Raw genomic sequence first — 27,643 nt, 5'->3', positions numbered from 1 at the left:
GCGAAAAGTGCTCTGGTCAGGAAGGGGGTAAATTCTTCCGGAGCTGAATCGGTTAAGGTGTGATTTAGTGGGCGTTTGGCTTCTTTTTCATAAAGATGTTTATTCATTAAAACTACATTGCCCCCCTTGTCACTTCTTTTTATGATGATATTTTTTGCTTCCCTGAGCTTTCTAAGGGCCTGTCTTTCTTCATCTGTTAGATTATCCGTATCCGTTTTTGTCCAGTCTATACTGTCCAGATCTGATTGGACCATTTCCAAAAAAAAGGTTCAACCACCTTTTCTTAGATAAGGTTGGCATCTTTTTGGAGCATATTCTTAAACCGGCCACTCTCCTACTGGGGTTACTCATTTCAAGGGGGTCTTCATTTTCCTCAAGTAGAGAATTTAGAATCTCAAGTGCTTTTTGATCATCCATTTCTAAATGGAGTTCCCCAGTATTGGACATATCTCTCTTCTCATAAAGAGACCTTAAGAAGACCTTCTGCAGGAAGAGTGACATCCTTGTAAACTGTGAAATCATGCATATTAGTAACAGGGGGAAAGGACATTCCTTTTTGCAGAAGTTTAATATGTTTTGGGGCCAGAAGAAAATCAGAGGTTATGTCAAGCGGGCCACGTAACTGAGATGAGACTGAAGTAGTGGGGAGGCCTCCCTTGCACCTTGGGTCCTTGAAGCCTCTGGAGATAGAGACAGAGACAGGGGTGCGGAGCACTGTGCAAGCCTTAGTCCGAGATCCGAGCCGAGGTCAAGTCAGTTTGGTAACGAAGTATAAAAGGCTTAATCAGAAGAAGAATGGTCGAGATCCAAGCCGGTGTCGGTACCAATCTGGCAGCTGAGTACAAAAGGGGCAAAGTAGAATGGTCAAAGTACAAATCTGAGGTCAATGGCAAGCAGCAATCAAGAGTAGTCAAATAGGTTTCCAGGTCACAACAAGTTCAGAAGAACACACATTAGTAGAGGAACAAGGGGGGACTGAAGATAATCCAGCAATTTGGCAGTGTCTGGGCTGGGCTTATATAGGGAAGTTTGAGGTCACTTCCTGTGTGCCTCCTGGGCATTTTCCCGCCTGTTTCCATCAGGTTGAGGTCACTTTCTATGCGCCTCCTGGGAATTTTTCCTGCCTTTTTCCATTAGGTCATCTGCGTAGGTGCGGGTTGGGCGTCTTTGGTGCATGCTCAGTTGGCAAGGATTTCCTCATGCGGCAACTCGCCATTGGTGCATGCGTAGTAAGCCCTGGACTATTACAGAGCCCCTCCCCTGAAGGGGCAGCCTCCAGACGCCCGTCCGAGATGAAGCTCGCTGAAAGAACCACCGGAGAAGATCTGGAGCATGGATATTCCCAGGAATACTCTTCAGTGCCGTAACCCCTCCACTGTACCAGAAATTGGCATCCGCGGCCCCTTCTACTGCAGTCCAGTACGGCCTCCACCTCGTACTCCTCAATCCCTTTAATCATAGAGGGAGGCGGAGGACAGGCCCCATGTTCCCCAAAGGGGTTTGTGGCCACGTGCTTCAGGAGGGAGGCATGGAAGACAAGGTGGATCCGGTAAGTTGAGGGCAGTTTGAGTTTGTAGACAACAAGGTTGAATCGGGACAGGACAGGGAAGGGCCCAATGAACTTAGGGCCAAATTTCTTGGAGGGACAGGCCAACTTCAAATGCCTGGTAGACAGCCAAACCTTGTCTCCCAGTTGAAGATCCAGGATCCCCCGCCGCCTTCGATCATAGATGGTCTTGTAATCCAGCTGTGCCTTGGTCATGGTATCCTTTAGGAGTTGTTGTGTAGAAATTCCAGTCTGTTCCAGACAGCTGGGACCGAAGCGGAAGCATGTAGGACAGGGGAAAAAGAAGGGTGGTACCCCAGGTTGGCTTAGAACGGTGATTGCCTAGTGGTAGAATGTATTGCGTTGTTGTAAGCAAATTCTGTGCAAGGAAGTACGGACGCCCAATTGTCTTGGACAAAGGTGGAGAAACAACGAATGTTCTGTGCAAGAGTTTGGTTTGTGCGTTCCATTTGTCCATTGGTCTGAGGGTGGTAGGCCAAAGTGTAGTGGTTCTTGATGTCTAGAGCAAGACAGAGATCCTTCCAGAATTTAGAGGTGAATTGGACCCTAGGATCCGATATAATATTGCTGGGGACCCCATGGAGGCATATGATCTCCTTGATAAAAACCTGAGCCATTTCTGGGGCAGAAGGAGTGCCAATCATAGGAATAAAATGAGCCAGAGGGTGGTAGCTCCATTATATAATCTATGCTGATCTATTCCCTGGGTCTGGAGGGAACAGGCAGGGGGCGTAGGAGACCCCATGATTTATTATTTTCTGTTTTTCTGTGATTACATAAAGGGCAGGAATTGACGTAAGCATGGCAGTCTGCCTTGAGGGTAGGCCACAAAAAGGTTTGCAAAAGCAGATCGGTGGTTTTGGTCACCCCGAAATGCCCTGCTAACTTGTCATGGCAGAGCTTGAGCACAGAAACTCTCAGTTGAAGGGGCACAAACACAGCATGGTCATGGAAGAAAAGTCTGTCCTTTTCTTGCAGATGTTCTCCTGAGGTCAGTTGGTCTAGAGAGGAGGCCAGTTTAATCCTGGACAAGAGGTCATCCATAAGTAGGAAGAAATTATAGGCAGCGAGTATCGCGTCTGTCGTTGGAGAGTTATCTGATGTGGGATACCTGTGGGATAGAGCATCAGGTTTACAATTCTTGGATACCGGACGGTACGTGATATGCATTTGAAATCGGGTGAAGAAGAGAGCCCATCTGGCTTCTAGGAAAAAAGCAGCGCTAAGAAATATTGGGAAGTTAGGGTGTAGTGAAACAATTAAATAAGAGATGCTGTACTGAACAGTAAAGCATATGTGCAAAAACCATAAGTGAAGTGAAATGAACAAACACAGTATAAAGTGTGAAGGGGGAAGCTCATGCCCCTGTTTAAGACCCTCTTGGTTGAAACGCGTTGGGCGATCTCCCCTTCCTTACGCTGCTTAGATTTTATTTCAATTGTGATCACTTTTATCCATTTTCTGTATGGTATTTTTAGAAATAAAAATCCCTGGTTTACCTGCACTATGCAGAAGCTTTTTATTTTTTATTTGCATATTATCCCGATGCAAGAAACTGCCTTCCAGTAGCCCTACTTCCATCACGGGGTCTGGATCAAATCTGTCGCCAGCTTTTCCTTGGAACACATCCTTGAGGTCTATTGGCTGATATCCAGTTGGCGGCCCTTCTTGATGTTTCTTCACTCCACCAGAGAAGTCGAGAAGTGAGACAGAGGTTCCACCGTTCCGGATATCGTTTTCCAGCCTAGGTTTGGCTCCATGCACCATTGACTCCATGTCATACGACAGTGGAGTCCACATCATCTGGTAAGAGTACCCATCTTATCTTACTTCCTGATGTTTTCATTCTGATGCCCCATATCGAGATGTTGGTTTACAGCTACGGAAGTTCTGTACCCCATTGTTGACTCATAGTCACAGATCCACATCGTGCACTATTGACTTTAATTTCCAGTCTCACATTATTTCTATTGGTTCATACCAGTTCCTCTTATTAATTTGAGTTTGGAATCATCCATTTACCATATGTGGACACTTTATACTGTGTTTGTTCATTTCACTTCACTTATGGTTTTTGCACATATGCTTTACTGTTCAGCACAGCATCTCTTATTTAATTGTTTCACTACACCCTAACTTCCCAATATTTATTAGCGCTGCATTTTTTTCCTAGTTACCAGTTATTGTTTGTCACAATGTATGCAGCTGCTGGCTCACATATATTTTATGTTTGCTATTAGAGCGAAGTGTTTTCATATTCTCTTGTAGCCCATCTGGCTTGTCTAGGTCTGAGACGTTTAGCTGTATGGAGGTATTTCAAATTCCTATGATCAGTGTAGATAAATATAGGGTGCGAGGCTCCTTCCAATAGCTATCCCCATTCTTCCAGGGCCAGTTTAATAGCAAGGAGTTCCTGGTCCCCTACATCATAGTTCCTTTCGGCTGGGGACAACTTCCTGGAAAAGAAGGCAACAGGATTCAACATGGCTGTGGTTTCATTTAGCGCTGAGAAAGAACTTCCCCAAACGCAATCTCTGAAGCATCGACCTTCAACACGTAAGGCAGGGCTGGGTCGTGATGATGAAGAACCGGGGTAGAGGAGAATTGCTTCTTGAGTTTGTCGAAAGCCTTTTGTGCTGAGGGGGACCACAGAAAATAGCTGTTTTGCTTGGTAAGTTGTGTGATAGGTGAAATTATTGACAAGAAGCCTTTGATGAATCTTCTATAAAAATTTGAGAATCCCACGAACCTCTGAACGCTCTTACGGTCCGAGGGTACTGGCCATTTAAGAACTGAAGTTAACTTCTGGGGGTCCATGGATATGCCAGAAGTCGAAATAATGAGGCCAAGGAATTGTATAGTATCTTTCTCAAACTCACATTTTTCAAGCTTGGCGTAGAGTTTATGGGCTCGGAGGCGAAAAAGGACACTATCATGAAGAGGTCAAGAAAATCCCGAAAGATGTCGAAAATCCCGAAAGATGTCGTTCACCAAGTGTTGGAAAGTTGCTGGGGCGTTACACAGCCCAAATGGCGTGACCAGATACTCAAAATGGCCAAACTTAGTACGAAAGGCAGTTATCCATTCATCGCCCTCTCTTATCCGTATTAAATTGTAGGCCCCCCGTAGGTCCAATTTTGGGAAGACCTTGGAGGTGCAACATCTGAACAAGCTCAGGGACCAGAGGCAACGGGTATCGATTCCTAATTGCGATACTGTTCAAATCTCTGTAGTCGATACATGGTCTCAAAGAATGGTCCTTGTTTTCCACTAAGTAGAGTCCAGCGCCAGCAGGAGAGGAACCCTTTCCTAAGATTGTCATCAATGTATTTTTGGAGGACTTCTAATTCAGGCTCAGAGAGTGGGAAGATCCTCCAAAATGGTATTACAGAACCAGGAAGAAGCTCAATGGGGCAATCATACGGCCGTTGAGGCGGTAGGGATTCAGCCCCCTTCTTGTCGAAGACGTCAAGGAAGTCTCTGTAAACCTGGGAGAGAAGAGTGTTGTCATCTGTGGAAAGGGGTTGAACCATCAAACAGGCTCATTGTGGGAAACAGTGGTGTAAGCAATAGGGTGAGCCGAAAGACACAACTTTAGTGGACCAATCAATCTGTGACTAGTGCTGTCGAAGCCACGGTAACTCCAAAATAACCAGAAAAATGGGGGAATAAATCACGTTCATCTGAAGATATTCCCGATAGCCTGCTTCGGTGGTGGCCAATATGAGGGTGGTCTCATGGGTTATTGGACCCGAGGTTGGTGTGGAGCCATCTGCCAGATGAATGGTAAATGGCTGGGGCTTCCTACATAGTGGGATTCCATACTTTTTGGAGAAGTGGATGTCAATAAAGCAGCTGCAAGCCCCAGAGTCAATAATGGCTGCTACTCAGATTATCCTTCCCGGTATCTGCAAAGAGAGGCACAGTGAGAGATGCGAGGATGTAACAATGTATGCCGAAACAGATGGGGGTTCGATCCACTTACTCGGCCTAATGGGACTTTCCCGAAGAAAGTGACCCGCTCCACCACAATACAGGCATAGATTGTTCAGGTGACGGCATTGTCACTCTTCAAGTGTGAGGGGTGCACGAACTAAGCCGAGTTGCATCGGTTCTGCGTCATGAATTGGGGTTGATGCGTGGGTCTCAGGGGTTCTCAGGTGTGGAGCCATGGGTACTCGTGGGAGCATCCATGTGGGACGGGCCATACCGGATCGTTCCCTGCGACGTTCTCTGAGTCTGCGATCAAGCTGGATAGCCAACTATATTGTAGGCTCCAAAGTAACAGGGAGCCCCATTCTTGCTAATTCGTCTTTGAGGGGCTCGGACAGACCCAAGCGAAACTGATGGTGCAAGGCAGCGTCGTTTCATGCAGTGTCTACAGCCCACTTGGGAAATTCCGTTTCATAGTCCTCAACAGGGCGTTTCCCTTGTGGTAGAGAGGTCAACACTGTTTCAGCCGTGGTGATTCGTTGTGGGTCATCATAGAGCATTGCCATGGCATTGAAGGAAGAAGACAGTGAGTGCAGTATAGGACTCTCCCTTTCCAAAAGCTAATGAGCCCATGCCTGAGGTTCTTCTGTAATCCAGGCTACTATAAACCCGACCTTTGTATCCTCTGAAGAGAAGGTCCTAGGCTGTAAGGTAAAGTATAGCCAACAGGCATTCCTGAAAAAGCGTTCCCGCATAGGAAACCGTGGTTCAGGAGCTGGAGTAGAGATGGGCTGCTCCATAGCCAAAACAGGTGGTTCCGCAGGGTTCAGAACTGAGGTATTGGCCATTGCAGTCAGCTGACCTTCCAGTTGAAAGTACCCCTCTTGTATGGACGTCAGGGCCTGAGACACAGAGGCCACTTCTTGACACAGGGGCTCGAAGGCTGAAGCACTTCCCTCAGTCTCAGACATTTCTGGATTTTTCTGTCAAGCGGGCCACGTACCTGAGATGAGACCGAAGTAGTAGGGAGGCCTCCCTTGCACCTCGGGTCCTTGAAGCCTCTGGAGATGGAGACAGAGACTTGGTGGACACCGAGTGGCAAGGGTGCCAGGGGTTCGGAGCACTGTGCAAGCCTTAGCCCGAGATCTGAGCCGAGGTCATTCTTCAAGAAGAATGGTCGAGATCCAAGCCAGGGTCGGTTCCAATCTGGCAGCTGAGTACAAAAGGGGCAAAGAAGTAGAATGGTCAAGGTACAAATCCGAGGTCAATGGCAAGCAGCAATCAAGAGTAGTCAAATAGGTTTCCATTTTTCTGCCATTTTCCATCAGGTTGAGGTCACTTCCTGTGCGCCTCCTGGGCATTTTCCTGCCTTTTTCCATCAGTAGAGGTCACTTCCTGTGTGCCTCCTGGGCATTTTCCTGCCTTTTTCCAACAGGTCCTCTGCGTAGGTGCGGGTTGGCCCACTGAGGCATCTTTGGCACATGCTCAGTTGGCACAGATTTCCTCTTGCGGCAACGCACCATTGGTGCATGCGTAGTAAGCCCTGGACTCTTACAGGTTAATAACCTTCATATCCATCTTTCCTTCTTTTTCTGGAGGGGCAGTATCTTTAGTTAGGAAGCGAGAGGTCATATACTAGGAATCAGAAAAGACACTTTTTGGCGGTTTGTCCTTGTTTTTGGTACATGTTTGAGCTTTTATTTTGAATGTTATGATCATCAGGATATGATCTACAGTATCCTCTGCCCCCTCCTCTAAAAAAAGTCACTGTTTTATTAGTATTTTCCTCATCAGTATCACTACCAGATCTTTCACGTCTTGATCTCGATTGTGAACGTGGTCCCTTTCTTGAGGATCTACTTCGGTCTCGTCGAATGGTTAAATCAAAAACCTCATATTTCTCAAAATCATTAATATCCCTCCTAAATTTAGTTTGTGTAGTTGTTTTTGGGTTAGATTATATTTTTATATAATTTTTCTTTTTTTCCCCTCCTTTTTTTAGATTTATATATGATATCTTCTTTCCTTTTTTTTTTGCTGCCGTGTCCCTGTGTTCCCTTTCTCCCCCTGTCAGTCCAGTAATTCAATAATACCTTTGTCTTTTGCTATTCCTTGTTTATTCATGTAATTTTACTCACTGCCCAAAATGCTATTTCATATATTATAACTATTGTTATTGCTAATGATGTATTATATTCTTACAATTTTGTTTTATTTTTCGTAGGTTCTACCTGTTTCAACTTCTTTGACTAAGGCTTTTTGTCTCTGGCCTGCAGTGGATACTTTAATGGCATCACTTAGTTGGCTTATGTGGCGTGTTGTTGCTGCGGGTTACGTGTGCGGCCGGATATGGTCTAGGCCTGACATTCTCCCTCCTGTGGTTTTTCTCTCCCTTTTCTTTTGGCCGTCTTACGATCCACTGTTTAGGCTTCATTCATCTGCCCCATGCAATGTTTTTTTAAACACTGCGATTTCGGAGTGCACACATGGGGGAGCTCTCATCCCTGAGACCCATAGAGTGACGCTCCTCCTGCAAGGCTTCGTCTATCTTAAGCGCTTTGCGGACTGTGCACTTTTTTTCCCGGCCGAGTCAGGTGATGCGGAAGCCCCGCCGCACACCTGATTGGGACGTGCACATAAGGCTGACCACCCAGCCTTGTATCACGGCAACCTCTCCAGACGCTTGTCCGTCCGTGGATCTATCTACCCATCACTACTAAATCTATCCTGGTAAGGTACTTTATACTTTCTACCGACTGTGCGCCTCTGTTGTTGGAACTTTTAAACAACTCACCAGTGCTACCTCTTTCCTTTAGATGTTGGGGAACTGAAATCTATAGGCTCATTGTGCCATTTCACTACAAGTCTAAACTATGTTAGCGATCTGAAAAGGGGGGTTGTGACCTGTCCACACCAATGTTTACCCAATGACATGTCTCCATCCCTAATAATGTGAGGACAAAAGGGAAGAACTGAAGCGGGACTTTGCATGAGGCATGTCAAAGGGTTAATATAAGCTTATTGATCAAAATCAAATTAAATTAACTTTAACCAATATTAAATCTATAATCCATGGTATTAAAATTATATCAATAGATAATAATAAAGACTGAATAACTTAATCACAAAGGATTTACCTAATGATATTCATATAAAATTATTTAATATAATTCATCATTGGACATGACAGAGCAGATACAAACAATCAAACAGTAAACATAATTGATAAGTTGGTACAAAATCAATACAAATAAAGATTGTTGTAGAATATGAAAGTTTGGGCATCCATAAGTTGTTAACTCAACGCGTTTCTTGGCTTTCAACCAATCATCAGGAGTCAGATGCATAGTGACTATAAAATAGGATAATGAAACATCTATTAATATACAAAATCCTCTACATAGATGGAAGGTAAGTAAAGAGGAAACACAGGTTTCAATGATGCTCACAAATCTCCATAGGTTGATAACAACCACTGTAATGGGATTTTTTGGTGGTCTGGGTTAAGAAAGTCTCACCTGGGGTTGAGGAAGAGAACATCCCCCAAATTAGCCCAAGGAAAACAGCCGCCAGTTGTGTCGGAGCGCCTCAAGAAAACCGCCATGTGGGCATGGCCAACCAGGCCACAAAACACTTCAGATACTGTAAAAGAAAATGTGGATGACTAAGTGAGGATGGAAGAGAAGGAAGTGAATGAGTGTAAGTGTATGGGGATAAGTGTGACATCCATGGCTGCACACCAAAGGATGAGTGTGTGTGAATGTATTAAAGACTTAGATATAGATACAACCCCCTCTGCCTCGATGCATTGTATGTATACGATTTACTATTAAAAGGTGAGACTATTTAGTTATCACCACCTGTCAATCTCCTAGTTGGTAGATTCATAACGAAATTATTCTTATCATTATCATTTATATATACCGTATATACTCGAGTATAAGCCGACCCTAATATAAGCCGAGGCATCTAATTTTACCACAAAAAACTGAAAAAATGTATTGACTCGAGTATAAGCCTAGGGTGAGAAATGCGCAGCTACTGTAAGTGGAAAAGAGGGTCGACAATGCCCATCTGCAGCATCGCTGTGCCTCACTGTCCATCTGCATGCCTCAATCTCCCTACCTGATCCGTGCCTTATGTACCTTATCTATCTGCAGTCTTATGATCTCTGGCGCTGTGACATACAGTTTAGTCGGCTGCCGTGTAGTGCAGCAAAGCCCCGCCTCCTCGAGGAAAAGGCAGGGCTTTGTTACACTACATGGCGGCCGACATAAATGTATGTCACAGCGCCGGAGATCATAATACTGCAGATGGACACAGTGAGGCGCGGGACTCGAGTATAAGCCGAGGGGGGCATTTTCAGCACAAAAAAATGCGCTGAAAAACGTGGCTTATACTCGAGTATATACGGTACTATACAGGTGGCGTTTTTTCACCACCAAACACAGTTCCACTTCTAAGCATAAAGCTTCTGATTATACAACATTTATCCGGGCTAATGCCAACTATGTTTCCTTATTAAGGTAGGCTGGTCAGGATTCAACACCTGACTGCATCCTTTTATTCCCCCTACGGTGTTAGTTATTCTATCTCATCCAAGTTGTGTTGGGTTTTTGGCCTCTTTCATATTAAGCTCTGGATACTTACCTTATTTCTGGTGTTCCTGTATCTTACACACTCTGACTATCTTACTAGACACGTCCCCACATGTGATCTGCTGTACTCTCTGCATGCCCTGGTTTGATCCTTCCTTTGATTGACCCTTTTGGTGTCCCCTGCAAACTCTTGAGACTGCTATACTACTACTACAAAAGATTAGAAATGTTACTGATTGCCTTTTTTCTCTCCTTTAGAATATAATATATTATATATATTATGTCGTAATTCAATATATTGATACATATCTGTGTGGATATGGTTTTGATTCTTAAGATCCACATTGGAGAGGTTTAGCTATTGTTTGCATTTTATTTGCAATATTTTAAATGTCTTTTCTTGTATTATGTGTATAATAATAATAATAATAATAATAATAATAATCAATTTTTCCATTTTTCTATTTAACTTTGATCTTCCCACAAATACATACATTGTCAGGTAATTAATCCCTACTGATCACCCTACAGATACATACATTGTCAGGTAATTAATCCCTACTGATCACCCTACAGATACATACATTGTCAGGTCATTCATCCCTACTGATCACCCTACAGATACATACATTGTCAGGTCATTCATCCCTACTGATCATCCTACAGATACATACATTGTCAGGTAATTAATCCCTACTGATCACCCTACAGATACATACATTGTCAGGTCATTCATCCCTACTGATCATCCTACAGATACATACATTGTCAGGTCATTCATCCCTACTGATCATCTACAGATACATACATTGTCAGGTCATTCATCCCTACTGATCATCTACAGATACATACATTGTCAGGTCATTCATCCCTACTGATCCTCCTACAGATACATACATTGTCAGGTCATTCATCCCTACTGATCACCCTACAGATACATACATTGTCAGGTCATTCATCCCTACTGATCCTCCTACAGATACATACATTGTCAGGTCATTCATCCCTACTGATCACCCTACAGATACATACATTGTCAGGTCATTCATCCCTACTGATCATCTACTGATACATACTTTGTCATGTCATTCATCCCTACTGATCACCCTACAGATACATACATTGTCAGGTCATTCATCCCTACTGATCATCCTACAGATACATACATTGTCAGGTCATTCATCCCTACTGATCACCCTACAGATACATACATTGTCAGGTCATTCATCCCTACTGATCACCCTACAGATACATACATTGTCAGGTCATTCATCCCTACTGATCACCCTACAGATACATACATTGTCAGGTCATTCATCCCTACTGATCATCTACAGATACATACATTGTCAGGTCATTCATCCCTACTGATCATCTACAGATACATACATTGTCAGGTCATTCATCCCTACTGATCATCTACAGATACATACATTGTCAGGTCATTCATCCCTACTGATCATCCTACAGATACATACATTGTCAGGTCATTCATCCCTACTGATCATCTACAGATACATACATTGTCAGGTCATTCATCCCTACTGATCATCCTACAGATACATACATTGTCAGGTCATTCATCCCTACTGATCACCCTACAGATACATACATTGTCAGGTCATTCATCCCTACTGATCATCTACAGATACATACTTTGTCATGTCATTCATCCCTACTGATCACCCTACAGATACATACATTGTCAGGTCATTCATCCCTACTGATCCTCCTACAGATACATACATTGTCAGGTCATTCATCCCTACTGATCACCCTACAGATACATACATTGTCAGGTCATTCATCCCTACTGATCACCCTACAGATACATACATTGTCAGGTCATTCATCCCTACTGATCACCCTACAGATACATACATTGTCAGGTCATTCATCCCTACTGATCATCCTACAGATACATACATTGTCAGGTCATTCATCCCTACTGATCACCCTACAGATACATACATTGTCAGGTCATTCATCCCTACTGATCATCTACTGATACATACTTTGTCATGTCATTCACCCCTACTGATCACCCTACAGATACATACATTGTCAGGTCATTCATCCCTACTGATCCTCCTACAGATACATACATTGTCAGGTCATTCATCCCTACTGATCATCCTACAGATACATACATTGTCAGGTCATTCATCCCTACTGATCATCCTACAGATACATACATTGTCAGGTCATTCATCCCTACTGATCATCCTACAGATACATACATTGTCAGGTCATTCATCCCTACTGATCACCCTACAGATACATACATTGTCAGGTCATTCATCCCTACTGATCATCCTACAGATACATTGTCAGGTCATTCATCCCTACTGATCACCCTACAGATACATACTTTGTCATGTCATTCATCCCTACTGATCCTCCTACAGATACATACATTGTCAGGTCATTCATCCCTACTGATCACCCTACAGATACATACATTGTCAGGTCATTCATCCCTACTGATCACCCTACAGATACATACATTGTCAGGTCATTCATCCCTACTGATCATCCTACAGATACATTGTCAGGTCATTCATCCCTACTGATCACCCTACAGATACATATGTTATGTGCTAAGGGAAAATAAATTGTCACCCAAATCTCTCAGATGTAATTCATTCTTCTAATCACTTTACAGCTCTGTGTGAGAAGCCGCAGACCGGAAGGGTGATGATGGATCCAGAGAAGACATATTATAATATTGGAGATACAGTGACACTAAAATGTCCGGTTGGATATTACCCTTCCCATCCCTCTGCACAATGTGTGAATTATGGGTTCTACAATAGTTGGAATAATACAATACAATGTAGAGGTGAGTAGTAAACCTCAATATACAGACTGCAGGAACCCAGAGCAACCAATCAGCAGTCACCTCTCTTTGGTATGACTCATCTAAACTGATGTAAGATAAAACCTGATTGGTGCATTGCACTCTACACATCATTACTGTCTGTATGATCTTATTACATACATAACCCTGTATATTACATACACTTTGTATAATAAACATGGGAATTCTGTATTCTGTCCATCGAAATCTACATGTATCATTGTAATCAGATCCAATATAACCAAACACCATGGGGGCGATCTGATTATACATCACAGTTATTATTAATACAATCTACAATCTTCCCATAGAGACTTCCCTGACTTCTCTTTAACCACTTAAAGACCAGAAGGATTTGCCCCCTTCCTGACCAGGCCATTTATTGCGATACGGCACTGCGTCACTTTAACTGAAAATTGCGCGGTCGTGTGACGTTGCGCCCAAACAAAATTGACGTTCTTTTTTTCCCAAAAATAGAGCTTTTTGTGGTGGTATTTGATCACCTCTGCAGTTTTAATTATTTTACTAACAAAGAGCGACAATTTTGAAAAAAATAAAAAACTTTTTTTTTTAACTTTTTGCTATATTAAATATTTCCAAAAAATATAAAAAAAACAAATGTATTCAGAAGTTTATTCCAATATATATTCTTCTACTTATTTATGTTTTTTTTATTTAGTAATGACAGTGATCTGCGATTTTTAGCAGGTAAGGGACATTGCAGCGTACAAATCTGACCCCAAATGACACTTTTTGGGGACCAGTGACATTATTACATTGATCAGTGAGCTTCGAGTTCGAGTCGAACATTGGCTGTTCGCAAGTTCGCCGAACAGCGAACAATTTGGGGTGTTCGCGGCAAATTCGAATGCCGCAGAACACCCTTTAAAAGTCTATGGGAGAAATCAAAAGTGCTAATTTTAAAGGCTTATATGCAAGTTATTGTCATAAAAAGTGTTTGGGGACCCGGGTCCTGCCCCAGGGGACATGGATCAATGCAAAAAAAAGTTTTAAAAACGGCCGTTTTTTCAGGAGCAGTGATTTTAATAATGCTTAAAGTCAAACAATAAAAGTGTAATGTCCCTTTAAATTTCGTACCTGGGGGGTGTCTATAGTTTGCCTGTAAAGGGGCGCATGTTTCCCGTGTTTAGAACAGTCTGACAGCAAAATGACATTTCGAAGGAAAAAAAGCCATTTAAAACTACCCGCGGCTATTGCATTGCCGACAATACACATAGAAGTTCATTGATAAAAACGGCATGGGAATTCCCCACAGGGAAACCCCGAACCAAAATTAAAAAAAAAAATGATGTGGGAGTCCCCCTAAATTCCATACTAGGCCCTTCAGGTCTGACATTTCATCTGACATCTGAATGATCTGACATTGTATGTATCTGTAGGGTGATCAGTAGGGATGAATGACCTGACAATGTATGTATCTGTAGGAGGATCAGTAGGGATGAATGACCTGACAATGTATGTATCTGTAGGGGGATCAGTAGGGATGAATGACCTGACAATGTATGTATCTGTAGGGTGATCAGTAGGGATGAATGACCTGACAATGTATGTATCTGTAGGATGATCAGTAGGGATGAATGACCTGACAATGTATGTATCTGTAGGATGATCAGTAGGGATGAATGACCTGACAATGTATGTATCTGTGGGGTGATCAGTAGGGATGAATGACCTGACAATGTATGTATCTGTAGGATGATCAGTAGGGATGAATGACCTGACAATGTATGTATTTGTAGGGTGATCAGTAGGGATGAATGACCTGACAATGAAATGTCATTTCATCCCACCCAGTTCACTTAGAAATGAACTCTGATTGTATCAGCATATGCCCAAGATTTTTAGATTGACGGGCTACCAGCTTGGGAGCTGGTCCCACTACAGCCGCCAGGCCAGGACTGTTTGTCAGTATGCTCCAATGTTTTTCCAGGATACTGCGTACTGTATTCCACTGTGCTCCAAATGCTGTTATTACTCTTACTGGGCTTGGATTTACTTGTCCTTTACTTTCATTACTAGTCTCTATAGAGAGAAGGCTCTCTCTACTCCAATCAGCTACCTTCTTTTTGGACTTGTGAATTTGACCATGGGAGTAACCGTGCTCACGGAATCTCCCATACATGTCAACTTCCTTCTTCCTGAATTCACAAGTTTTGATACAGTTTCTTTTTATCCTTAAGAACTGGCCCACTGGGATCCCATTCTTCAACCAGGGAGGATGATGACTGTCTGCTCTTAATAGTATTAGCCACAGTCTCTTTGCAGAATGTGCGAGTGCACACAACTCCTTGTTCAATGGCTATCCACAGGTCAAGGATGGAGATCTGTGTACGGTCAAAGATGTAGGTCAGATGTATGTCGCGTTTATTTTTGTTGAGTTGGTCAATAAATTTATGTAAAGCTTCTGTGTCACCTCTTTATACTACCAATATGTCGTCAATGTACCTTAACCATGTATTTACATGTCCCTGGTACATCGACAAGGTAAAGACATGCTTCTCTTCCCAGAGACCCTGGTGTCCATGCTGCCCCCGTTGAGGTTCCTCTTATTTGGTGGTAATTCTGTGTAGAGAATTGGAAGAAATTGTTGGACAATGCAAAGTCCAGCAATTCCACCAAAAAATTATTTTGTGGACCAAGTTGTGGATAATGAAAATCAAGGAAGGTCTGCCTGTATTCCACAGGTATGGAGGATCGAGGTATAGAGAGATTCCATGTCAGTACCTATCAGCCACACCTCATCCCCCACCTGTAGGTCAGAAATTTTTGATAGCACGTATCGGGTATCTTGGACATATGATTTTAACTCTTTATACCATGTCCTTTAGAAGAGAATCCAAGTAACCACCCATTTTCTTAAGAGGGCCCTGTACAGCTGATACGATCGGTCTGCCTGGTGAATTCTGTAGGCATTTATGCACATTTGGTATAATGTAAATGGTGGGCACATTGACCTCCCTCACAAGGAGGTGCTATTATTCATGATTGCTAAGGAGGACAGCCTCTTTCACATCCCTTCGTTTTTGATTTACCTGTCGTACTACTTCAGGGAATAGGTTGTGATCTAATCTTTTGTATGTTAAGGTGTGATTTAGTGGGCGTTTGACTTCTTTTTCATAAAGAAGTTTATTCATTAAAACTACATTGCCCCTCTTGTCACTTCTTTTTATGATGATATTTTTTGCTTCCCTGAGCTTTCTAAGGGCCTGTCTTTCCTCATGTGTTAGATTATCAGTACCCATTTTTGTCAAGTCTAAACTGTCCAGATCTGATTGGACCATTTCCAAGAAAAGGTTCAACCATCTTTTCTTAGATAAGGGTGGCATCTTTTTGGAGCATTAAACCGGCCAATCTCCAACTAGGGTTACTACTCATTTCAAGGGGATCTTCATTTTCCTCAAGTGGGGAATTTAGAATCTCATGTGCTTTTTGATCATCCATTTCTAAATGGAGTTCCCCAGTATTGGACATATCTCTCTTCTCATAAATGGACCTAAAGAAAACCTTCCGCAGGAAGAGTGACATCCTTGTAAACTGTGAAATTGTGCATATTAGTGACAGGGGAAAAGGACATACCTTTTTGCAGAAGTTTAATATGTTTTGGGGCCAGAGGAAAATCAGAGAGGTTATGCCAAGCGGGACACGTACCTGAGATGAGACCGAAGTAGTGGGGAGGCCTCCCTTGCACCTCGGGTCCTTGAAGCCTCTGGAGATGGAGACAGAGACAGGGGTGCGGAGCACTGTGCAAGCCTTAGTCCGAGATCCGAGCCGAGGTCAAGTCCAGTTTGGCAACGAAGTATAAAAGGGTTAATCAGAAAAAGAATGGTCAAGATCCAAACAGGGGTAGGTTCCAATTTGGCAACTGAGTACAAAAGGGGCAAAGAAGTAGAATGGTCAAGGTACAAATCCGAGGTCAATGGCAAGCAGCAATCAAGAGTAGTCAAATAGATTTCCAGGTCACAACAAGTTCTGACAGATCACACACTAGCACAGGAACAAGGGGGGACTGAAGATAATCCAGCAATTTGGCAGTGTCTGGGCTGGGCTTATATAAGGAAGTTTGAGGTCACTTCCTGTGTGCCTCCTGGGCATTTTCCCACCTTTTTCCATCAGGTTGAGGTCACTTCCTGTGTGCCTCCTGGGCATTTTCCTGCCTTTTTCCATCAGGTCTTCTGCGTAGGTGCGGGTTGGCGCACTGAGGCGTCTTTGGCGCATGCTCAGTTGGCATGGATTTCCTCCTGCGGCAACTCACAATTGGTACATGCATAGTAAGCCCTGGACTATTACAGAGCCCCCCCGAAGGGGAGGCCTCCGGACGCCCGTCCGGGATGAACCTCACTGAAAGAACCACCAGGGAAGATCTGGAGCATGGATATGCGACTCGGGTTTCCCCGGGGTCACGGGCTTCAGGAGGGAGATATGGAAGACAGGGTAGATCCGGTAAGTTGAGGGCAGTTTGAGTTTGTAGACAACAGGGTTGAATCAGGACAGGACAGGGAAGGGCCCAATGAACTTAGGCCCCAATGTCTTGGAGGGATAGGCCAACTTCAAATGCCTGGTAGACAGCCAAACCTTGTCTCCCAGTTGAAGAACCAGGTCCCCCGTCTACTTTGTTCAATTATGGTCTTGTAATCCAGCTGTGCCTTGGCAATGGTATCCTTTGGGAGCTCTAAGTTGTGTAGAAACTCCACTCTGTTCCAGACAGCTGGGACCGAAGCGAAAGCGTGTAGGACAGGGGAAAAAGAAGGGTGGTACCCCAGGTTGGCTTAGAACGATGATTGCCTAGTGGTAGAATGTATTGCGTTATTGTAAGCGAATTCTGCGCAAGAAGTAGGGACGCCCAATTGTCTTGGACAAAGGTGGAGAAACAACGAATGTACTCTTCAAGAGTTTGGTTTGTGCATTCCGTTTGTCCATTGGTCTGAGGGTGGTAGGCGAAGTGTAGTGGCTTTCGATATCTAGAGCAAGACAGAGATCCTTCCAGAATTTTAGAGGTGAATTGGACCCCACTATCCGATAGAATTTTGCCGGGGACCCCATGGAGGCATATAATCTCCTTGATAAAAGCCTGAGCTGTTTCTGGGGCGGAAGGAGTGCCAATCCTAGGAATAAAATGAGCCATTTTTGTAAGGCGGTCCACAGCAACAAATATGGATGTAAACCCATGAGAGGGTGGTAGCTCCATTATGTAATCCATGCTGATCTATTCCCAGGGTCTAGAAGGAACAGGCAGGGGGTGTAGGAGACCCCATGATTTATTCTTTTCTGTTTTGCTGTGATTGCATAAAGGGCAGGAATTGACGTGAGTGTGGTAGTCTACCTTGAGGGTAGGCCACCAAAAGGTTTGCAAAAGCAGATCAGTGGTTTTGGTCACCCCGAAATGCCCGGCTAACTTGTTGTCATGGCAGAGCTTGAGCACAGGAACTCTCAGTTGAAGGGTCACAAACAGCATGGTCATGGAAGAAAAGTCTGTCCTTTTCTTGCAGATGTTCTCCTGAGGTCAGTTGGTCTAGAGAGGAGGCCAGTTTAATCCAGGACAAGAGGTCATCCATAAGTAGGAAGAAATTATAGGCATGGAGTATCGCGTCCGTCATTGGCGAGTTATCTGATGTGGGATAGAGCATCAGGTTTACAATTCTTGGATCCCGGGCAGTACGTGATATGCATTTGAAATCGGGTGAAGAAGAGAGCTCACCTGGCTTGTCTAGGTCTGAGACGTCTAATTATATGGAGGTATTCCAAATTCCTATGATCAGTGTAGATAAATATAGAGTGCGAGGCTCCTTCCAATAGATATTGCCATTCTTCCAGGGCCAGTTTAATAGCAAGGAGTTCCTGGTCCCCTACATCATAGTTCCTTTCGGCTGGGGACAACTTCCTAGAAAAGAAGGCAACAGGATGCAACATGGCTGTGGTTTTGTTTAGTGCTGAGAAAGAACTGCCCCAACTGCAATCTCTGAAGCATCGACCTCCAAACACGTAAGGCAGGGCTGGATCGTGATGATGAAGGACCAGGGCAGAGGTGAATTGCTTCTTGAATTTGTCGAAAGCTGTTTGTGCTGAGGGGGACCACAGAAAATGGCTGTTTTGCTTGGTAAGTTGTGTGAAATTATTGACGAGAAGCCTTTGATGAATCTTCTATAAAAATTTGAGAATCCCACGAACCTCTGGACGTTCTTACGGTCCGAGGGTACTGGCCATTTAAGAACTGCAGTTACCTTTTGGGGGTCCATGGATATGCCCCCAAGTCGAAATAATGAGGCAAAGAAAATGTATGGTATCTTTCTCAAACTCACATTTTTTAAGCTTGGCATAGAGTTTAGGGGCTCAGGGGCGAAAAAGGACACTATCATGAAGAGGTCAAGAAAATCCCGAACGATGTCGAAAGTCCCGAAAGAGTCTTTCACCAAGTGTTGGAAAGTTGCTGGAGCATTACACAGCCCAAATGGCATGACCAGATACTGAAAAAGGCCAAACTTAGTACGAAAGGCAGTTTTCCATTCATCGCCCTCTCTTATCCGTATTAAATTGTAGGCCACCCTTAGGTCCAATTTTGAGAAGACCTTGGCGGTGTGGAACCTCTGAACGAGCTCAGGGACCAGAGGCAACGGGTATCGATTCTTGATTGCGATACTGTTCAATTCTCTGTAGTCGATACATGGTCTTAAAGAATGCAATGCGAATGTTATCCCCGCACAAGGGTAAAACTGCCCAGGTATATATGTACAGATACATACATTGTCAGGTCATTCATCCCTACTGATCACCCTACAGATACATATATTGTTAGGTCATTCATCCCTACTGATCACCTTACAGATACATACATTGTCAGGTCATTCATCCCTACTGATCCTCCTACAGACACATACATTGTCAGGTCATTCATCCCTACTGATCACCCTACAGATACATACATTGTCAGGTCATTCATCCCTACTGATCACCCTACAGATACATACATTGTCAGGTCATTCATCCCTACTTATCACCCCACAGATACATACATTGTCAGGTCATTCATCCCTACTGATCACCCCACAGATACATACATTGTCAGGTCATTCATCCCTACTGATCCTCCTACAGATACATACATTGTCAGGTCATTCATCCCTACTGATCCTCCTACAGACACATACATTGTCAGATCATTCATCCCTACTGATCACCCTACAGATACATACATTGTCAGGTCATTCATCCCTACTGATCACCCCACAAATACATACATTGTTAGGTCATTCATCCCTACTGATCCTCCTACAGAAACATACATTGTCAGGTCATTCATCCCTACTGATCACCCTACAGATACATACATTGTCAGGTCATTCATCCCTACTGATCACCCTACAGATACATACATTGTCAGGTCATTCATCTCTACTGATCACCCCACAGATACATACATTGTCAGGTCATTCATCCCTACTGATCCTCCTACAGATACATACATTGTCAGGTCATTCATCCCTACTGATCACCCTACAGATACATACATTGTCAGGTCATTCATCTCTACTGATCACCCCACAGATACATACATTGTCAGGTCATTCATCCCTACTGATCCTCCTACAGATACATACATTGTCAGGTCATTCATCCCTACTGATCACCCTACAGATACATACATTGTCAGGTCATTCATCCCTACTGATCCTCCTACAGATACATACATTGTCAAGTCATTCATCTCTACTGATCACCCTACAGATACATACATTGTCAGGTCATTCATCCCTACTGATCACCCCACAGATACATACATTGTCAGGTCATTCATCCCTACTGATCCTCCTACAGATACATGCATTGTCAGGTCATTCATCCCTACTGATCACCCCACAGATACATACATTGTCAGGTCATTCATCCCTACTGATCCTCCTACAGATACATACATTGTCAGGTCATTCATCCCTACTGATCACCCTACAGATACATACATTGTCAGGTCATTCATCTCTACTGATCACCCTACAGATACATACATTGTCAGGTCATTCATCCCTACTGATCACCCTACAGATACATACATTGTCAGGTCATTCATCCCTACTGATCCTCCTTCAGATACATACATTGTCAGGTCATTCATCCCTACTGATCACCCTACAGATACATATGTTATGTGCTAAAGAACAAAATAAATTGTATTTTTCACATTGGCACCCAAATCTCTCAGATGTAATTCATTCTTCTAATCACTTTACAGATCTGTGTAGGAAGCCGGATTACAAAATGATGGAGTTGGATCCAGAGAAGACATTTTATAATATTGGAGATACAGTGACAGTAAAATGTCCGGTTGGATATTACCCTTCCCATCCCTCTGCACAATGTGTGAAGACAGGGATCTACATTCAATGGGATGATATCCTACACTGTAATGGTGAGTAGCAAACCTCAATATACAGACTGCAGGAACCCAGAGCAACCAATCGGCAGTCACCTCTCTTTGATCTGACTCATCTGAACTGATGTAAGATTAAACCTGATTGGTGCATTGCACTCTACACATCATTACTGTCTGTATGATCTTATTACATACATGTCCCTGTATATTACATACACTTTGTATAATGAACATGGGAATACTGTATTCAAAAATGGATGTAAACCCATCAGAGGGTGGTAGCTCCATTATGTAATCCATGCTGATCTGTTCCCAGGGTCTGGAGGGAACAGGCAGGGGGCGTAGGAGACGATTTATTCTTTTCCGTTTTGCTTTGATTGCATACCGGGCAGGAATTGATGTAAGCGTGGCTGTCTGCCTTGAGGGTAGGCCACCAAAATGTTTGCAAAAGCAGATCGGTGGTTTTGGTCACCCCGAAATGCCCTGCATTCCCCTGCCCTACTCGTTGTCATGGCAGAGCTTGAGCACAGGAACTCTTAGTTGAAGGGGCACAAACACAGCATTGTCATGGAAGAAAAGTCTGTCCTTTTCTTGCAGATGTTCTCCTGAGGGCAGTTGGTCTAGAGAGGAGGCCAGTTTAATCCTGGACAAGATGTCATCCATAAGTAGGAAGAATTTATAGAAAGGGAGTATCGCATCTGTCGTTGGCGAGTTATCTGATGTGGGATACATGCGGGATAGAGCATCAGGTTTACAATTCTTGGATCCCGGACGGTATGTGATATGCATTTGAAATCGGGTGAAGAAGAGAGTCCATCTGGCTTGTCTAGGTCTGAGACGTTTAGCTGTACAGAGGTATTCCAATTCTAAGTATAGGGTGCAAGGCTCCTTCCAATAGATATCACCATTCTTCCAGGGCCAGTTTAATAGCAAGCAGTTCCCGGTCCCCTACATCATAGTTCCTTTCGGCTGGGGACAACTTCCTGGAAAAGAAGGCAACAGGATGCAACATGGCTGTCATTTCGTGGTTCTGAGAAAGAACTTCCCCAACCGCACTCTCTGAAGCATCGACCTCCAACACGTAAGGCAGGGCTGGGTCATGATGACAAAGGACCGGGGCAGAGATGAATTGCTTCTTGAGTTTGTCAAAATCCGTTTGTGCTGAGGGGACCACAGAAAACAGCTGTTTTGCTTGGTAAGTTGTGTGATAGGTGAAATTATTGACGAGAAGCCTTTAATGAATCTTCTATAAAAATTGTCGAATCCCACAAACCTCTGGACGCTCTTACGGTCTGAGGGTACTGGCCATTCAAGAACTGCAGTTACCTTCTGAGTGTCCATGGATATGCCAGAAGTTGAAATAATGAGGCCAAGGAATTGTATGATATCTTTCTCAAACTCACATTTTTCAAACCTGATACTCAAAATGACCAAACTTAGTACAAAAGGCCGTTTTCCATTCATCGCCCTCTCTTATCCGTATTAAATTGTAGGCCCCCCGTAGGTCCAATTTTAAGACCTTGGTGGTGCAGAACCTCTGAATGAGCTCGGGGACCAGAGGCAACGGGTATCGATTCTTGATTGTGATACTGTTCAATTCTATGTAGTCGATACATGGTCTTAAAGAATGGTCCTTGTTTTCCACAAATAAAAGTCCAGCGCCATTAGGAGAGGTAGAGGGCTGGATGAACCCTTTAAGATTGTCAATGTATTCTTGGAGGACTTCTTATTCAGGCTCAGAGAGTGGGAAGATCCTCCCAAATGGTATTGCAGAACCAGGAAGAAGCTCAATGGGGAAATCATACGGCCGGTGAGGCGATAGGGATTTAGCCCCCTTCTTGTCAAAGACGTCCAGGAAGTGTCTGTAAACCTGGGGGAGAAGAGTGTTGTCATCTGTGGAAAGGGGTTGAACCGTTAAACAGGCTTGTTGTGGGAAACAGTGGTTTCAAACAATAGGGTGAGCCGAAAGACACAACTTCAGTGGACCAATCAATCTGTGGCTGGTGCTGTTGAAGCCACAGTAACCCCAAAATAACCGGAAAAATGGGGGAAGAAATCACGTCCAGCCGAAGATATTCCCGATGGTCTGCTTCGGGCCAATATGGCCAATATGAGGGTGGTCTCATGGGTTATTGGACCCGAGGTTGGTGTAGAGCCATCTGCCAGATGAACGGTAAATGGCTGGGAGCTTCTTGCATAGTGGGATTCCATACTTTTTGGAGAAGTGGATTTCAATAAAGCAAGCCCCAGAGTCAAAAATGGCTGCTACTCCGATTATCCTTCCTGGTATCTGCAAAGAGGGGCAGAGAGTGATATGCGAGGATTTAACAACGTACGGCAAAACAGATGGGGGTTTGATCCACTTACTCAGCCTCCAGGCTTGTAAATGCAGTACTCCCACTCTGGCCTTAGCCCGTAGGCCTTTGTCTGTCTCCCACAGACTGGTCGCTCACCAACTCTGTGCACACAGCTAACAGCCCCTTTACTGCTCTGGCTCCCACCTCTCTCCCAGGTGGGGCCCTCCTGACTCCTGAGCCAGACCTTCTGTCTGCCGGGGTGGAGCCCAGAACCATGGTGTCATGAATCTGCAGTAATAGTTTATTCTCTGACTGACTATCTGCTTACCTTTCAGGTCTGTTTCTCAGCCTTAAGAGACCGTGCCCCCACACCTGGGCATTTAAGTAGGAGCTCTCAGCATGGTTCCAACCTAGCCTCTCAACAGGAAACACTATTTAACCCCATGCACTACAAGCCAGCTTTGCCCGAGCAACAGTTGTGTCTAGGCTTCTATGTGGTGTCCTGCTGTATGTTTATCTCTGATGTCCGTGTAACGACCTTGGCGTGTTCTTCCTGACCATCCCTGTCTGCTAGTTGCCCCGACCTTGTTCTCCTGACTATCCTGTGCTTAACCCTGAACTGCTGCTTCCGCTCTGTCCATCTGAGCCTGTCCGTGAGCATGAGCTGAGAGACCCCTGGGGCTGCGACCTGGAGTCACCTGCAGCCAAATCCATCCTCACCACTAGAGGCTCTGGTGAATACCTGCTGGCTCTATGGCCCCATTCACATCTGAGCATTTTGTAGCCTTAAGCCTGAAGCTACAAAATGCTGGAGGGGAAAAAATCAATTATTCTCTATGGAGATGGTTCACATCTCCACTCCAAAACGCCTGAAGCCAGAAGCTCCAAAACACCTGAAGCTCAAACAAGTTCTGGAACTTTTATTAGGCAGATTTGGGAGGTTTTCTGCTTTTTACTTTGGTGACCTGTACAAAAACGTGGCAAAATCGCGCAATCTTTCTGCCTGAAAACGCTACGCTCAGGTGTGAATGGGGCCTTAGACTCTGCCCTGGGGAATCTTTCGCTCTAGCTTCCTGCTTGGCCCTGTGTCAGTGTTCAGGTGGAGCTGCTTTCCTGAAGCACCCAGAGCTCCATCTGCAGGAATCAGCCAAAGGGTCCACAACCTTAGCGGTTCGCTCCTAACCCCATGGTGTACATCTGTCACCTGGCCTCAGGTGACCTGACACATGGACAGGTCTTTACTAAAAGCCCAGCACACACCTGACCAATTAGTGTGCTGGCTGTTCTGAATGGACCCAGGACTAAAGATTTCACCCCACCCGGATCACTTAGAAATCTTCAGGCTCCAGGTCCCAAAAGACTTTTGAAAACATTGAGGAAACTGAAAAAGCCAGCTTCCTCCGCATTAAGGAAACCCCTTGGAGTCCCTCAACCTGCCTGGTAGAGAATTCTGGGTTACCGTGTACATTTAGACCCTGGCAGGACAATGCTCTGCCATAGTATGTTTGGCTCGAGGTCAGCAGAAGGTACCAGATGGCATGCGAGGTGTTAGGGAGTAACTCCACTTATGTTAAAATAAATTAATAACCAAAACATATGGAGATGACTGTGCTCTGGGTGATCAATGTGCATTGCAGCATTTTATCAACGTTTGGTGCAGTCACCTACCTTTGTCTTTTTTCTGTCCTGAACAGATAACTGTTTGTTTAACCACTTCAGCCCTGGAAGGTTTTACCCCCTTCCTGAACAAGCCATTTTTTGCGATACGACACTGCGTAGCTTTAACTGACAATTACGCGATCATGCGATGCTGCACCCAAAAGATATTGATGTCCTTTTGTAGCAATAACTCTCAGTGGAGCTGCTGGTTTAAAGTGGGCCTGTTACCTTCACTCTCCTTCCCTCTGTTTTACCGGCACCGGGTCTAGGGTTCCGTTGAGTTTACCTCCGGACGACACACGCACCAACACTTGAGTACGTTTTCAATGCTTTATTGAACAATTCAACAAGGAAGTAGCAGGAAAGAGGCAGAAGGGAAACTGCAGAAGAAACTCAAATATCTTCTTGTAGGATTCTTGACAAATGTCCTGGTAGAATTTGGATATTATAATGGAATGCGCTCCCCTCGTGGGACACACTCCTTGCTCGCCTGGATAGGCCTCTCTCACTTGCCTAGCAGCCAGTACGTAGCACGAACAAAAGTCTCTGCCACAGACTTGGTTGGGATAAACCCGTACGATCCTCTGCCACAGGATGTACCAGTCTTTCTGTAGTGAACGTCAGTCACAGTGACTTTAGGATATGTCCTCCAACCGAGTCACCAGGCCCCTCTCCAGACCAGCACGCTGCGTGATCCTTCCCTGGGATCTCCTCGGTTGTCCAGCTTCTTCACTCGGGATAGACAGCTCAGGACCATTCCTCGGCTGCTGTGGTAGGCCCCAGACAAGCTTCTGGGCCCACCCCTGCGTCGCAGCGATGCGGGCCCCCGGAACGGAGGACCACGAGATTGCTCTCTAATGCATACCTGTCGGCCAGGAGGGCCAGCAGGTGGCTGTAAAACGAACCCCGGTTTTAATTTTTTGCGATATAAACAAAAAAAGACAATTGTGAAAAAAAACAATATTTTTTACATTCTGCTATAAAACATAATACAAAAATGTCAATCGAAATTCTTCATCAGTTTTGGCCAATATGTGTTCTGCTACATGTTTTTGTATATTGATTAGTTTGCACAAAAGTTATAGCGTCTACAAACTGTGGGATAGATTTATGAACTTTTTTTTTTTAACTAGTAATGGCGGCGATCAGCGATTTTTAGTGGGGCAATTTTGACACTAAATTACACTTTTTGGGGACCAGTGACACAGTGACGCAGTCAATGTTCATGGAACGGTCCTTAAGCGGTTAAGCGAGGCTTGCTTTCTGTATGGCAGGGTCTGCTTCATTAATCACTTGCTGGAGTGGTGCTCTGATGTGAGAAGCTACAGTGTCAGTATTACTTTAGCAGTAGTTCACCCCTTATGCCCCGTACACACGGTCGGACATTGATTGGACATTCCGACAACAAAATCCTAGGATTTTTTCCGATGGATGTTGGCTCAAACTTGTTTTGCGTACACACGGTCGCACAAAGTTGTCGGAATTTCCAATCGCCAACCACGCGGTCACGTACACCACGTACGACGAGACTAGAGAAGGCCAGTTCAGAACCAAGCGCGGCACCCTTCGGGCTCCTTTTGCTAATCTCGTGTTAGTAAAAGTTTGGTGAGAGACGATTCGCGCTTTTTCAGACTCGTGGCTTTCAGATCATTTTCTGCGGTTCAGTTTGTGCTTGTGGGTTTGTATCTGCTCTTCAGTCCGTGCAGCGAGTACCCTTGACTTGTCATTGTGTTCTTGTTCGTTCGTTACTGTTTTTCAGGTCGCTCTTCACAGGCCTTGCTGTTCTTCAGTGCGTTCTGTTACTTCGTTCTGAGCAGCCGACCGTTTTCTAGCCATGTTGCGTATACGTACTCCTCGTAGAGTTCGTGCTGTGCGGGGGCTTGGTGTTGGGGTCCTGACATTGACACAAGTCCAGTCCATGAACAGGGTGGGGAGGAGTTCATGGACCAAGAATTGGTTACTTCAGCGTGACCAGTTCTCTCATATGCCTTTGCTCCGTGAGATCCGTGAGAATAATCCTGATGATTTCAGGAACTTTCTCCGGATGATGGACCCCGTATTTCACCGTTTGTTGGCTTTGCTGACCCCCTATATCAGCAGGCAGGATACCTGCATGAGGCAAGCCATCACTCCGGAGCAGAGGCTCGTCGCTACCCTGCGGTGCTTGGCGACATGCAGAAGCCTGCAGGACTTGAAGTTTGACAGGCATCTCCCCCCAGGCTCTGGGGATCATTATCCCAGAGACCTGTTCTGCCATCATCCAGGTCCTGCAGAAGGAGTATATGAAGGTAAGATTTTTATCCTTTTATATCACATTTTATTGTATTGAATGTTTGCTAACATATT

At 44.4% G+C, this 27,643-nt stretch overlaps 1 protein-coding gene across 9 annotated transcripts in view; it reads left to right on the top strand.

Annotated features, from left to right (window-relative positions):
• Nucleotides 1-27,643, top strand: part of LOC141122014 (C4b-binding protein alpha chain-like) — a 341,346-nt gene that overhangs the window by 136,259 nt on the left and 177,444 nt on the right. For all 9 annotated transcript variants that reach the window (XM_073611817.1, XM_073611832.1, XM_073611852.1 and 6 more), the window contains 2 exons: nt 12,764-12,940; nt 21,201-21,377. In XM_073611817.1, coding sequence (XP_073467918.1) covers nt 12,764-12,940; nt 21,201-21,377 — 354 coding nt within the window. The remainder of the gene's footprint in view (nt 1-12,763; nt 12,941-21,200; nt 21,378-27,643) is intronic.

The sequence above is a fragment of the Aquarana catesbeiana genome, linkage group LG01 (assembly GCF_042186555.1).
Source record: "Aquarana catesbeiana isolate 2022-GZ linkage group LG01, ASM4218655v1, whole genome shotgun sequence".
NCBI classification, from domain to species: domain Eukaryota; kingdom Metazoa; phylum Chordata; class Amphibia; order Anura; family Ranidae; genus Aquarana; species Aquarana catesbeiana.
Note: the sequence above shows the minus strand (reverse complement) of the source record. Positions and strands in the feature narration are given on the sequence as shown.